Here is a 14,988-nt window from a genome sequence, read left to right as displayed (position 1 = left end):
TGAAACGGAGGGAGTAACTTGTAATGTGGGGTGGGTAATCGGCTATTGACCCTCGATTGCCAGAGCTGAGATGCGCACCATCAGGGCTAAGCTGGGGAACAAATACAAACCTAGCAATTTGGAAGCACAGCGTGCAACCGAATGTCACCTTCAGCGAAAGCAGACATGCAACTTTAGTAGAACAAATTCGTGCTTGGTCGCCCACGCATAGCCTTTCCCTTTCCCTGCTAGAATCAGAACTTGGTGATGAAAAGCACTAGCACCGGTCGCCATTGCTCTGCACAAAAGAGGGTGGAAAAGAAAGATGGCAGCAGGCTCGATTCCCACCCGATCGCTACGAGAAAAGTGCTCCACATATGCCGGGTCGGTCGATGGCGACGATGAGCCATCAGGACAGGGCCATTCGTTTTAATTAAGCTTAAAGTGTCTTCGTCATCCCAGATGGCCGCAGGTTTTTTTTTTTTTGGTAATCAAAGCAGAGGCCGTGAGCGAGCGAGCGAGCGAGTGCAGTCGTTGTCGTGCAGCTTAGGAAATGGGCCGAGAAAGGCCTAGTGACCTCCGCCCCTGTGTGTGTGTGTGGGGGGGGGGGGGGGGGGGTTCTGCAACGGGCTGCAGTGACGTCGAGCGTGGCCGCAGCCCGCCAATCAAAACGCAGCCCACCAGCCCGGAATAAAAAAAAATCCCAACCTGCGGGCTGGCTGCGGGGGGCAAACAGGGTTAAATTATCCGACCGGTCCGGTCTTACCGCCGGGCTCTGGTTTCGGCTTATCGGACCGGTTAGTCCGGTAACCGGTCAAATTAAAATTTGAATTCAAATTTCGCCGTGGAAACGGTTCTGACCGGTATACCGGCCGGATAGACCGGTTTACCGGCCGGTTGGGCCGGTATACCGGTTCAATGGACGGTCCGGTTACTAGATAAAAACCGGCCGATTATTCCGGTATACCGGCTGGTTTGGCCGGTATACCGGTCATTTCGAGAAATTTTCCGGCGCTTAAAAAACGGATCCCCGGTGTGAAATAAAAGGAAATTTCGGCATTAGCTATGCACATTTTAATGTAAATGACCTTACCAAAGCAATAATTTATAATAATGCATACAAATACAATAGTAATAAGCGTGCATACAAATACAGAGTCATACACATATACACATAAAATGAAAGTTCAACGTAGGAATGGGAAGACCCCCATTTGGGACGCGGTTTGGTATTCGGCGGTGGACATCAAAGCGATACCTCGCACTCTAAGCAGCTCAGCCTTGTAGTGTTGCCAAGTTTGGCCCGTCCACGCCGATGTTGTCTGCCATTCCTGAACTAACATAGTATAAAAATGGGGGTCTTACCATTCGTACACCCATCTCGTCGGTGGCTGCATGCTGATGTCAGGAATGGGGTAGTGAAAAGAGTGCCTGGAATCGCTGTAGGAGGAAGAAGAGTGCTGTGGACTGTCATAGTCCGTCGGTCCACCTGTTCTCCTCTGCGAGTGCGGTACTCCATGGTCGGTGTCCTGAGTAGCATGTGTGAACTGAGTCTCCCCTGCAATCAACCAAATTTCATAATCAGTAGTCAATACTCATAGTCAGAAATATGTATATATTTATATGTACAATGTATACCTGTGAAACGAACACCACGAGCACCACCACTACCAGCATCAGCAGCATGAGCACCACTACCACCATCTCCAGCATCAGGATCAGCACCGTCACCATCATCGGCCGAGCTGCTATCCTCGGACTCCTGATACGGAGGACGACGCTCACCTTCGCCATCATCAGTCTCGGTGTCGCTGCTCACTGGTTTTGCTGTTTCTTTGCCTTTTCGACGCTTCGGGTCACCCTTCTTAGGCCCCTTCTGCAACTTTCTCTTCCCTAGGTGAGTGTCACCTATATTTTGACGTGCCCAATCGCTGATGGAATCATTCCCCATAGCCTCACGTAGATCTGACACGTTTATTTGATCTCTGACAATATGGGACGGGAGAGGGATGTCGCCGTCATCATCATCCTCGTCCAGAACTGGAGCCCGGTTAGATCTATCATATTCCATCCATTCCCGCACCGGATTTTTCTCATCATAGAAAGAAAGATGGGCTAGCTGGTCAATGAAATCACCTTCCTCACGCATCAGTGGGCCGGAGACCACCTCAAGTCGGAGACGAAGGTTGTAGTTGACATAGACAAGCTTATTAAGTTTCTTGTGCGACAACCGATTGCGAACCTTTGTATGCAGCAAGGCAAAAGTACTCCAGTTCCGCTCGCATCCACTGGACGAACAACATTGTGAAACAAGCCTCATGGCAAGGTACTGTAGTTTTGGAGTACTTGATCCGAACATAATCCACCAGGACGCTGCATGTGCAACCGAGTATGTAAGCAATATATTCGAAATAGAGAATATGGTAAGGTACTGCAGTCATACGGAATAACTCTTACATGGGGATGTCTTTGGGTCCATCGCCATCTGCATTGCCATTTCACTGCTATACTCGCCAATTTTCTGCCGAAACACGTCAAACTCCTGCAATGCCTGGACGGCGCTCTGGAGATCCGTCATGCGCTAAAATGTATCCTTGAGTCCACGAAACATTTGTTGAGTGGGATCCATCGTATATGCATACCTCAGATAAGCATTATGTTAATAGAGTTTAAAAATAGACGACTCATGTGTGCTTACCTGAACCCACATACGTGCCTATGAACACGTCACCCAACCTCTCGTCCACCACCTCAATATACTCTTTCAGTGTGGAAACATTTGTGCCAAAGAAAGACTGCAGCTCCTGTTTCATAGTCTGGTAGGCCATCACGACTTCGCACATGTTCGGCTTCTTGTCCTGATCAGCGAAGCGGAGGAACTTGTATATTGGTTGAACCGTGTCGATGATATATTTCAATGCATCCCACCACTCCATACTTGCAAAACTTCCATGAGTAAATCTACCATCTTCGGTATTCGCCCATTTGCTGTGTTGGAACTCAGTAGATGTCATCCACTACATGAAACGATCACGTTTCCGATAGATGCTCTCTAGGAACATGTAGTTGGTTCCAAATCGAGTGGCATTCCACTTGACCAACTCACCACCGATTGCGTTCCTCATCATTGTATTCAACTGACCATGATTGTGTAACCAATTTGAAATTCGCTTGCACTGCTTGATGATAACACCATGTTCAAGCCTTCGAGCTATATCCTTCAACATCAAATTGACGGTGTGTGCTAGACAAGGTGTCCAAGCTATGTGGTCATACACGTCACTTAGTAGTTCCTTGCATGCTTTTTTGTAGTTCGAGCCGTTGTCGGTGACTACGTGCACGACATTGTCCGGTCCAATCTCTTCCACCACCTTTCGAATCTCCTACAATGGAAGACAGATTGTTTAGTAACATGACATAACATACACAATGTGAATGGAACATGTTCAGGGACTACCTTGAACAAATATGTAGCATCTTGAGTTCTTCCAGTCGCATCAATAGACTTATGGAACCACATGACCCCATTGCAATATATCAAAAAGTTGATGACACTCATCCTCGTCAGACCAGCCCATGAATCACACATCAACGTGACGCCAAATAAGGGCCAGTCTTTCTAAAACTTTACGTATCTTGTCTTCAAGTCTTGCTCATTCTGATCAAGGTACTTGCCATCAATATCCCATCTAGTGGGTGATGCGATACCTTCACCTGCAACCATATGAAAATCATGAGATACAAGAATGTAACCCCATAGGTATCATTGCAATGAAAGAAAACTTACCCCACTTTTGTGTCTCCCTGACCGCGCTGATAAAGTATGGACTGTCAGCCTGTCTTCCAGGTACTCCTGCAATATGGAAAAACTTTGACCAAGCTTTACCAATAGCTTCCTTCGCGTTCTTACCCTTCTGCGTCCAGGAGCCTGTATCAATCCTTGGTTGCGTCATTCCTCTTCTCCCACCAGCTGCCAAGTTATAGTCCTCCACCACAGGACTCTCCCTCTGCGAAGTGGACCTTCGAAACATCCTCTGCATAACATTCCCCCTCGTCGAACCACTACCCCCTCCATGCTCATATGCACCTCCTCTCTGTTCCACCCCCCCGTCGGAACTCTGCTTCCGCTCTCGATAGATCCATAGCACGCTGCACCTGAGCCTCCTCATCTTCTTCATCACCGGGATAGTTTCCCTCCGCCGCAGCCTTCTCCCGTCTCAACCTCTCTGTTATCGCCGTAAATTAACAGGATTAATTTATGGGCCGAAAGCAAGATGAGCTCAAAGCAGAAGATTAAGAAGGCTTGTAAATCGGCTCCTGCGTGAGCATCTAGGCCGCATGGGCCATGTATCTTTATATTTAGTTTAAGATTAGAGATAGAGTCCGATCGGGACAAGATTAGTTTATATTGATTCCCAAGTCTCCGGACTATAAATATGTACCCTTTGTTATTCGTAAAAAAAAGAACGTCATCACGTCTCGCAAACAACAATCTCGGTGCATCGCCGCCCCTAATCCTAGGGTTTCATCCAAGTAAGCGCCATGCTGCCCTGATCGCTTCTTGCGATCAGGGCAGCGTTGTTCTTGCTTTTACCTTGGTATTACTCGTACTGAAGCGTTTTTGATGGCGAGTAGTACTAGTTATATCAATGTTTGTATCATGGCTTTTAGTAGATCTGTTGTGCTTTGTTGCTTATCATCTACGAACATCATGTTGTCTTTACGCGATCATGTTATCATCTTATACTAGCTCTTGTTGCATAGAGTTAGCTGCGTAAAGGCAACACCCTGCTTTTTTCGTCTGGTAGATCTAATCTATTATGGTTTGCTCTTATTCTTAAGAGTCGGCGTAATATCTGCTAGGTTAGGCCTTGCAAACGGGTTGGATGATCCGGTGGCGTGTTAGATGCTCTGCTCTAGTCTTAACAGGGAATTGATCCGGGAATCGGCTCTTGCTAGTTCTTAGGCCTCTGTTTTGGTTATGGTTTAGTTATCTGCTACGTTTATTAGGCCCAATCACGTGTAGGATGTTCCGATTTAGCAATGAAGCCATTACCGTCGTGGATTAAATCAATTAGATTTAATTGAAGCAGCCTTATAGTTATTCACTTTAATTATCAATATCCGGATGCAACAGATCCCATCTGACACCGGGACTCGATCGGCTCTTTAAAGCCGATGCAAGACTTATGTTTCCACGTGTTTGTGTATGCAGGCAAATCATTGCAAACACGTCCCCACATTCCTGATCGGGTATAGGTCAGGTGGCACGCCCTGCGTCTTCACAAGCCGCGGCGTGTGCTGGAATTGCGGGCCGTCGACGAGGGAGCAGTGCCTGTCAGCGCCCCGGCAACCTCCCGGCTCTTCGTGTTGTCTGTCGCTGCTCGCCGGTGGGTTTCGACCGACAACACTCTCTCGGGCCCGGTCAGCAGTTGCCTTCTTTGCCCTATCCAACTCACGCTGAAAGAAGTCCCGCACATCAGGTGGCACATTCCTGCAATGGACCACCTCTGTCCCGCGCCCAGCCAAATGTTGTTTCAATCTAGTCGCACCACCTCCTCCTTTCTGCGTACGACAATAGTTACATCGCCATCCAGGATAAAGATTTTCACCGTGTTCCCATACAACATCTCTGCTTGCCATTGTCTATCTGCATACATGCACAACAAAAATATATCATCTAACATTCTAACTCCTACCTAAGTCATAGTGTCAAAAATCATCTAATACACCTAAATCAAATCTACCTAAAACCTACTACATAATGCAAAAAATCATGTACTACAAATAAATCTTCCCTAAATCCTAAATATACCTAAGTCATACACCTAAATCCTAAACACAAAACATCGAAATACACCTAAATCCTAGGGAAAAAAAACATTACCTGACCGCGGCTTACCGCCGCTAGTTGGCGGTTTACCGCCTCTCCGGGCCGGTAAACCGGCCTCCCCGGGCGGCTAACCGGTCGGGACCGGTAGATCTGCTAGCGGTCCGGCTTACCGGTCTAGGGGACCGGTTAGCCGAGCTCCATGGGCGGCTATCCAGTCTCGGGCGGCGGACGGCGACTTCTGGCGGCGGACGGGAGTAAAGGAGGGGGGAGCGGATGAGGGAGGCGCTACTGAGCCTTCAGCTGAGGACACGCGAGGTTAAATGCGCGCTGCCGCGCGATGGGCCCTTAATGGGCCGCGGTTTTTTTCTTTTTCTTTTTTTATTTAACTTATAAATTTCGCAAATCATACTAAATGAACGAATTTTTGAGAAAATTTGACACCATTAGATTCATTGCACCTTGAAGTATTTTTAGAAAATTTTTTCATCTTTTGAAATTCAAATTTAAATTTTGAATTTGGACCGGTTTCATACCGGACCAAACCGGTACCGTGCCGGACCGGTTTCATACCGAACCAAACCGGTACCGGTTTGACCGGTAACCGGTCAAACCGGACCGGTTACCGACGGTTCGGTTAACCCTGGGGACAAACAGCTGGGCAAGATCAGCAATGGCCTTGTCACGGCCTCGAACACTCTCAAGCCGTTGAGGCGGGCGCGGGCGCACACGACTACACGAGGAGGACATGATTGGCGCGGTGCGGGCGCCGTGCAAGCCTGGTGCACCGACGTGCCACGCTTTTTCTGATGTCTCAGCCGAGTGCCCGTGTGGGGGATGCAACGTCGCTCGGATCGTCGGACTTTGACAGCTCGTCCTGCCCACGAGATCATCACAGCCGTAGAGGGAGGTGGTTGGGGAGATCAGAATCAGAGGAGACGACCCAGCATCGCCTTCGCTTCCACCCGACGCGATGCGGTTGATCTCCCCCGATCCGAAAGGCGCAGACCGACCCACCAGCCGGGCAGCCACCGGGCCGGGTCGCTGCCCGCCACGTGTCCCCGCGCCGCGCCCCCACATTTAAACGTCCCCCCTTCCCCTGTTCCAATTCACGCGCCCCCACCTCTTCTCCCTCCCTCCCCGGCCGATTCGGCGATTCCCCATTCCGCGCCTCCCGAATCCCCCCGTCGAATCCGAGCTCCGGGAGGCGCCCGCGGCGGGGATCTCCCCAACCGCCTCGCAGCCCCGCGCGCCGGCGCGCCGGTGAGCTCCATTCGCGGCGCCGCCTCGATTGTTCCTCATCCCTGGTCTCTTCGTCGATTTTTTTTCCCGATTAGATTGCGAGGCGCGCTGCTGCAGGGGATGATGCTTGCTGCTGCCTGCGCGTTTCTTCTGTTTGGTGGGAGCGCTGGTGATGCCAATGTCGGCCGGGCATGCGCCGTCGTTGCTGCTCTGGCGGTCTCGCTGCGCGGCGTGTGCGTGACGCTACGTACGGCGCGGCAGGTGCCGCTGGGTGGCCCGCTCTCTTCGCATTGCGTGTGGTTCTCATAGTTTGAGTCCCCCCACGTCGTCGCGGATTTGGGTCGGCGCCTCTGTTCCGGAGTTTGATGCTTAATGTTCTGTTGCGGCGGGAGAGCTTGCGGTGATGTGTGCCTGTCGAGTCCTTTTCGGTCGATTAGATCATCATTTCAAACTTTTGCGTGGGTCTTTCACGGATGTTAGGGGGCTGGCCCGTTTACCGTACCAGATTATAGCGTGTACCTCCGTCCAATTGTTCAGGTTTCGGTCTGGTATGCTGAATTCTGAACGTTTCGTTCCATGTCGGTGAATTGAAGTCTGGACGCTCATCTGATATGCATGTTTGTTTTTTTGTGTCTCTGTTTCTGTCAATTGCTTGGTTTCATGTTTCATGTTTATGTGTTTTTGTCGGACGATGCCAGTTGCCTGATATCTGAAAACTAGAAGTAGTTTCATGTGAATGCATAGTTTGGTTTGCAGAAACATGATTGCTCATGATGTTTATTAGGATTCAATGATCACATATTCTTTTATGGTTATCCGGTCATTAGCTTTATGCAAAATATCCATCACGGTTTCCTGCTCTATGTCTAAAATCCTTTTTACCATCTACGCTAGTCCAGAACACAATGCATATTGGGGTATAGGGTTACATTTTTTTACTTAAACAAAATAAGATACCGTATGCCAACTTTAACCCCTTTTTCTTTCTTGTCCAACAGACATCAACATAAACAACTACTAATCAGTACAAAATGGCAATAAGCTTCAAATATTGGGACGACTGCTTGGATCCAGAGGATATGAGATTAATGTGGCAAGATCCTGTTGTAAGTAAAGAGTGGACTGATGCCGGGGAAGAGCAGGGACAGAAAGTTCATCTCTCACGGGACCCTGATGGTGAGGCATATCTCACACAAACTGAAATGATGGTGAGTGGTCAGTTGAGTTCCGTAATCTTGGTAGTGGTAACTCCAGAGTAATGGAAATCATACTGGAACCTGCTAAATAAATGATCACATACCAGTAGTGGCTACCAAAGTTTCACTCAATTTGCTGAAGAAAGAAACTATCAACAGTGTGAATTTAGTGCAGCCATGTTGTTTTCTTTTGCCATATTTAACAGAGTGTTTACTGAGTGTTATTGGTCAGCAGTTTTTACTGCAAAGCTGTTTGAAATAAGTTCGCTAAGCTATAGAAAAATAGATGACAATGTGTATTCATTATTCAAATTCCATTTGTTCTTTATGCAACTGTGGCTCTATACTTATTGTTGTGTACATCCATTGATTCTTTCAGGCAGTGGCTGCAATCACCATTAATAGACATTTCAAATCACAACTGGACCCGGTATTGTTTCAATTTCATTATGTTCAACCAGTATTTGTACTTCCTTTATTTTTCTTAGTCATCATGCCCAACAGTGAGTTACCTTATTGTCAGAACGCATTGGCTGTTATGGTTCTCTTGAGTCAGAAGATAATAGTAAACAAATCCTGTGAGACAAAGTAGAGATAATATCCAGCTACCTTGTTTCTGAGCATGACTTCCTTCTCGTGCAGTATATGATAGGCGCACTTGCGGAAATTGCAAGTGGAAGGAAACTCTTTATAGATACCTACGATCGCAAGACAAAAGAGACCAAGGTTGGGATAATGCAGGTGGCACCTGAAGTTGCTCAATGGCTTGGAAAGTAATCATCAAAAACTTGGTTACTACAATTTAATTACTATCTTTTCCTTCTATGTTCTGAAACTAAATCTATTATCTTTGTTGTTTACAAGGGAACTGGGTTACAAGAGTTATGACATTGAAGATAATACCAATTTGCTCTACTGGCCTCTTGTAAATGTCTACTTTGGTGCTGCTTATGCAAAATGGCTCTTCTCTTGTGATGATAAGTATGCATTTCACTTGGTTCACTGTGTTTTGTTGATATTATCATCTCCAATCAGTCAACAGTTAGAATGCAATTATATCTTACAAATGCTGCAGACAAAGAACGGAAGAATTTGTTGTTAGAGCATATAAGGGCGGCAAAAAGAAGGCTTCTCACAAATCAACTTCTCCCATTTTCCAGCGTTATCTTTATGTGAAAGAGAGCTTGTTGTCTATAAGGTGTTTTTCTTAATAGCCTACTTCCATAACATGCATAACTGAATTTATTTATCTTAGCACTTGTGGCGCATGAAGGACCAGTTTTACAGAGCTTGACTTATGTGCAAAACTAGTTGACCCAAGTTGGGAGAAGATTGTTGCCCAAAAAAAAGTTGGGAGAAGATTGGTGTGATCATCCAAAGAAGGGCCCCATGCCCAACTTGACTTATTTGACAGTATTTGGCCTGCATTAGGATTCATGTCAAGTTGAAATCCCTAAAATATTTTAGTTCAGAAGTCCACAAAAACGTATTTTACTTTACAAAAATGTTATTAAAGATTTAGATGCCGCTATACATCCTTGTTATCACAAAAAGGAGAATGCTGCTATATATCATTCTACTATTATAATGGAATATATTAACCTACACAGGACATCAAGATCATTTCTGTTCATCTGACATGCGTTGAGCCAACGAGCTAAACAGTTTTTAAGAAGTTGACTGCATCATGAAATAGACCTAACTGATATATTTGGAATTTCAGGCTACATGGATTGTATTTCATCTAGAATTGTACTTTCATGGCTTTAAAACTCCCTACATCCCATCACATACCAATTTGTCTTAGTGCAATAGAAACCACGCGACAAATTAAAGTCCAGATGCGATTCTTTTGCAGATAAAGCTATGCCTTTGTTTGAATCTTGAACTTATATCCAGCTTCATCTGTGCACTTTCATAAATTTCCTCTGACCCTGTTGAACGACTGTTTCTCACTGTCTTTTGGCAGACAACCAGAAATTTGCAATGAGCTCACTTCTGGCCCGGAAAGTTTATCAAGCACAGGTTACATTTTGCTTTGTTGTTTTTCTGAATCTTATTGCTTGAGACACATGTATTCAGTTAGGCGCAAAAATAATTACATATGGTCCTCTTCCAACATAAAAAAACGAACTAATATCTAGTCATCATTTTTGAGTCAGAAGCGCAGTTGATATATTGGGATTCCAAGGTATCAGAGGCCGATATGGATGCAATGTGGAAGCATCCTGATGTGTATAAGGAGTGGACAAAATCCGGTGAGCGACGTGGAAATGTACGATTCTCCCATGATGCAAAGAAGAGGCCTTACCTTTCTCGTGTGGAGGTGAAGGTAAATTGGTTATAATTTATAAACATTTGCAATAATTTCTGCATTTCTGTTCTAAAATCTTTAATAACATGTGTTTTTGTACAAGGTATCATTAAGAAGCTCACGAGTACAGCAACTTTTGCTTACACTGCTAACAGTGCAGCTTTAAGGTTTATAAAGTATAGATAGTTGGGAGATCAAGGAAACGGAACTTGACTACTTAAAACTCTTGACCTTGTAAATTATGGCTTTGTTGAATGATGACACCTTTCACGTGGATGGCATGTAACAGAATATTGTATTATTTTGCATACCCAGTGTTGCAGCTTAGGCATAGTTGTTTGCTGCTTAACCATGAACTTCAGATGTTTCGTTATGGCCAAGTCTCTAATTATGCAGCTGGTTTTCAGCTGTTCCCTCATTATATCTTTAGCGCATCCTGAAAGTAGTTTGTTAATATTTTGGTATTTACAAGTCTGAAAAAGTTGAAAACTTAAAAGCCTGAACATTTGCTTGCTATACACTTTCCTATCATGTGATTCCAAATGCCATGACTAAATATTGTTAAGAGGATCATTTCTAATGTTCATTTAAGTACCATCATCTCATTTCTTATGTGACAGTAATGCTTTTTATTATCACACTGGTGAATTTGCTACCGATACGTAAAATTTCCCTTTATCGCAGACTTGTCCAATTCTGAATTATAATTTCAGGCTGTTGCTGAAATAATCATATCACGCCATTTGGGCACAAGAGGATCGAAACCAGTAAGTTTTGGATAGATAAGCCATTGTGTGTTATTCTAGCAGTTAATGTATGCCATGTATCATTTGATAAAAGATACTACCTCTTGAATAGCATGATTTCTTCGAAAGGGCAGCAAGAGCATTGCAGTGAAACTTATTAGAAGAAAAGGAATTGCCCTGGTTTTTAGGAAAAACTGGGCCCAAAAACTAAACAACTGCTCATGATATTCTAGCGGTTAATGTAGCATGATGTCTTTATATAACCAAACATGAAAATGCTTTTGCAACTAAAACATCTGTCATGCAGCATACTTTCACTCTGAGAGATTTTTTTAAAAAAATTGTATTAAATTAACGGCCTATACCTATTATTCAAGCATGAGTATCCATCACAATACATGCTATGCTTACTGTATTTTGGGTCTTCAGCTATCAATGTGCCTGAACGGCTGAACCTTGAACTTATTTCTTTCGGGTTTCATCTCTAGCCTACCCCAACTTGCTTGGGAAAAAAGGCTATGTTGTTGTTGTTGTTTGTTTTAGTTATGCAAAATTATTGGATACTGATGCATGTGCTTGTTTTTACCAGAATACTTCCTTTATCTTACTAATGCTATTAGTATTTGTGTATTATGTAAATGTGCTTGAAGACACATGCCAATCACCTTGGCATGTTTCCCTACAAAACTAATGAATATAATAATTATTTTGAGTTGAAAAAGCCAGTTGAGTGGGAGTTACTAGGTGGGGTGATCACTCGAGTTGGAGTTACTGATTTTCAAAACAGTGTCCCACTAACAGTAGTACATTATTAGAATTTCAGTTTTATGGACTCCTGCATTATGAACTAATACTGATTGGATTATTGGGATCTGCACAGGAAGCTCTTGCGGCACTTGCAGAGGTCTGCAGTATGCGCTTTGTTCATGGAGTAAGTACCCGAACTGGATTGATGGGAATAGACTACGCTACTGCTGAATGGCTTTCCAGGCAAGTATGATATCGTCTCTAAAATATACTTTCACTAGCCATGAAACTGCAAACTGTCTCTAAAAATTTCCACTGTTCATCCCAACAAACTGGAAACTCCTTTTTGTTTTACCAGTCCGTGTTACTTTTGCCATGTATGCATCTTCACAGCAATGCAATGTCATTGGTAATTGAACTTCAGTATTGCCCTATGCAATTCCATAAGTACGTACACAGTGATCAGTATAATATTGAATACAAGAACTATGTTAATAAGTTCAAGAGTCAGATAATAGTATGTATTATCAGCAGATCAATTGAAACAGTAACTAAGCACTAGGATACTTGGTTGCTTTACGGTATTGCAAGCAAAATTTTCACTGGTCTGGGTATCATATAAATTTGCATGCAAATTTACTTGTACTTCCCTTTAAATCCACAGAGATTGTGGCTACAGAGCGTATACAGTGATCTCTGTGGATGATCTCTACAATCCTTTTGCATCAATGTACTTTGGTGCATCTTACTTGGCATGGTTGTCATGCTATGAAGGAAGGTTAGTCAAATCTTATGGAAAGCTATATACATCTTAGTGGATCTATGAACGATTGCTTTACTAAGAGCCGGCACATTCTTTGTTCAGGGAACAAAGCTATGAATTCATTGTCCAAGCTTACCTCGGGGGACCAGAGAATGTTAACCTTCAGGAGACTGGTCCATTATGGAACCAATTCTTGGAGGCATTAGCACTGTACCACGACCCAAAGAAGTACGCTTGTTTTGTTTGACACTTTACTTGGCATTTCCCCCAATGAATCTTTTAGCCTAAAATGAGATTTGGGCTCCATCAAGACTTGTGTAACTGAGTAGTCAGCCAAGAGTGTGCTAAGGAGTAATATTGACATACAATTTTTCTAACGTGCCATTGCCTCATTAACCTCAACATTGATTCTAACATGTTTATATATGCAAGCAATTTTAGACCTCGGACTATCATTTCATGACCATATTAGCACTTAGCAATTGTATCAATGTTCTTAGTCTGCACATTTCTGATCATACTGGTAAACTGTAAACATTTTCAGGGAGAATAGTAGCTGCTGTATTTTGTGAGGTTGTCTGATATGCCTTCATCTTTTGCTACTGAAGGTATTAACTTCATTCCAAGCCCATTTTTCCAATTATGTTTTTCTATTTACGAATTATTTTTTAGCAAATTATGAAAACAAAATTTTTCTTGATCTTATAAAAAAAATTGGGAAGGCTATGGTACCATAGCATAACTGTCAGTTATCAATTTATACTGAGATTCCTGAGGTATTATTAATTTATGATTGCTCTACATAAGAATTTGCCTCCTTGTTGGGTGGTTGCAGAACAAGCAGACATTGTGAAATGATAGATTGTCCAACTCCATTTCCTTGAATGCCATATGGCTTGATTGGCTTTCATTTATGTCAATTGTCAAACCATCTACTCTGTGCTCCATAGTATATTAGTATAGTTGTGCACCGAACTGTTTGTTATGTGCCTACATCAGCTGCTAGGAATTTGGATGGTGACTTGGGTAATGAGCTTGAAACAAGGGCAGTTAACTTTCTTTCTTTAGATACCAGAGTGAGCACCAGTTGGAGTGCATTATTGCAAGAATGCCTTTTATAGACCCTAATTATCTATCGAGTCAAATCAATGAATGCGACAGCAATTGTGGAATGAGATGATCTGGACACCACTCTGTCCATTTATACCAGCTGGTTATCGTTTTCACCAAATTGCAGTTTCTTCTGAGGATCATTTATGGATGCTCATCGTTGTTATTGCCAAATTTCAGATCCCCTCCCAAGGGTTCAGCATCGACAAGCAACGTGCTTTGCATGAACTACATGAGGTACGGGGCAACAGGGGCTTGTCAATCCATATATATTTTGGCCGATCGCCCCCTGCTCATGGAATGCACCAACGTGACTGAACCCGTCGTGGTCCACAGATCCGTTCCATGCTTCTGTTCCATTTGTTTCCCTTCCCTTTTACCGTCGGTATATGCCAAAACGGTTGTAATCCTGTTCTTTCCACCTTTTGGTGTGCTGTAAACTGCAAAAAAAAAAAAACTGTTGTATAGGAACTCAATAGAAGGCAAATCCTTTGTAAAAAAAATGTAAAATCATCCACACTCCATAGAATATGTGCTAGCCTGTGGCAAAGCATGCCAGTAGCTGCAAAACAAATATAAATTCTTCTGGACTGTGGCTCTCTTAACTGTGTGACGACGATTGATCCCAGATGCCGTCAAAGTTCTGGACGTGGACATGTTACCACTGATCCTGAGTCCTAGTAAAGCCAAGGAATACCATACCACCAACTGTATTCGCAACTGACAGATCTGCTGATTCCTGTACAGCAGGGGTAGATGGAGACGGCCGCTCTAATTCGGCATCACCCGAGTTTTGTTATCTTTACCACCACCACTACTACTTGTTACGCTGAACAACCATTTATATGGTTGCGCACAATGACGCGAGCAATGAGCCCCGATAGGCGCCAAATTAAACCGTGCGGGGCACGTGATGAGCGACTGATGGTTCTCGCTTCTCAGCCGCCAGTTCACCACGCCAACAGTCACCCCAAGGAGCATCCAAAGCAAAAGCAGATTCCGATCATTAGCTCGTATATACAAGCACTCCGTTCGCTGGGCTGGAGCAGGAGCTGGTGACT

At 44.2% G+C, this 14,988-nt stretch overlaps 1 protein-coding gene across 4 annotated transcripts; it reads left to right on the top strand.

The window, feature by feature from the left end:
• Positions 1-6,908: 6,908 nt before the first annotated feature.
• On the top strand, positions 6,909-14,529 carry LOC120665689. Of its 4 annotated transcripts, none has more exons than XR_005671396.1 (14): positions 6,909-7,072; positions 8,050-8,259; positions 8,627-8,677; positions 8,890-9,020; positions 9,112-9,228; positions 9,323-9,445; positions 10,217-10,272; positions 10,410-10,579; positions 11,275-11,328; positions 12,188-12,301; positions 12,719-12,832; positions 12,920-13,045; positions 13,362-13,425; positions 14,108-14,529. XR_005671396.1 is itself a non-coding variant. In XM_039945361.1 (14 exons), the coding sequence occupies exons 2-13, from the start codon at positions 8,083-8,085 to the stop codon at positions 13,387-13,389; spliced, it is 1,257 nt and encodes a 418-aa protein (XP_039801295.1). In that variant the 5' UTR covers positions 6,910-7,072; positions 8,050-8,082; the 3' UTR covers positions 13,390-13,425; positions 14,108-14,456. The 4 variants fall into 4 exon arrangements, 3 of the variants coding, with proteins under 3 accessions (XP_039801419.1, XP_039801295.1, XP_039801351.1); XM_039945361.1 differs by having other exon boundaries at positions 6,910-7,072; positions 12,188-12,297; positions 14,108-14,456; XM_039945417.1 differs by having other exon boundaries at positions 6,914-7,064; positions 12,188-12,297; positions 14,108-14,444.
• The last annotated feature ends 459 nt before the right edge of the window (positions 14,530-14,988 follow it).

This window comes from Panicum virgatum, chromosome 1K (genome assembly GCF_016808335.1).
Source record: "Panicum virgatum strain AP13 chromosome 1K, P.virgatum_v5, whole genome shotgun sequence".
In the NCBI taxonomy this organism is placed as follows: domain Eukaryota; kingdom Viridiplantae; phylum Streptophyta; class Magnoliopsida; order Poales; family Poaceae; genus Panicum; species Panicum virgatum.
The sequence above is the reverse complement of the archived record's forward strand: the minus strand, read 5'-3'. Positions and strand labels throughout refer to the sequence as shown.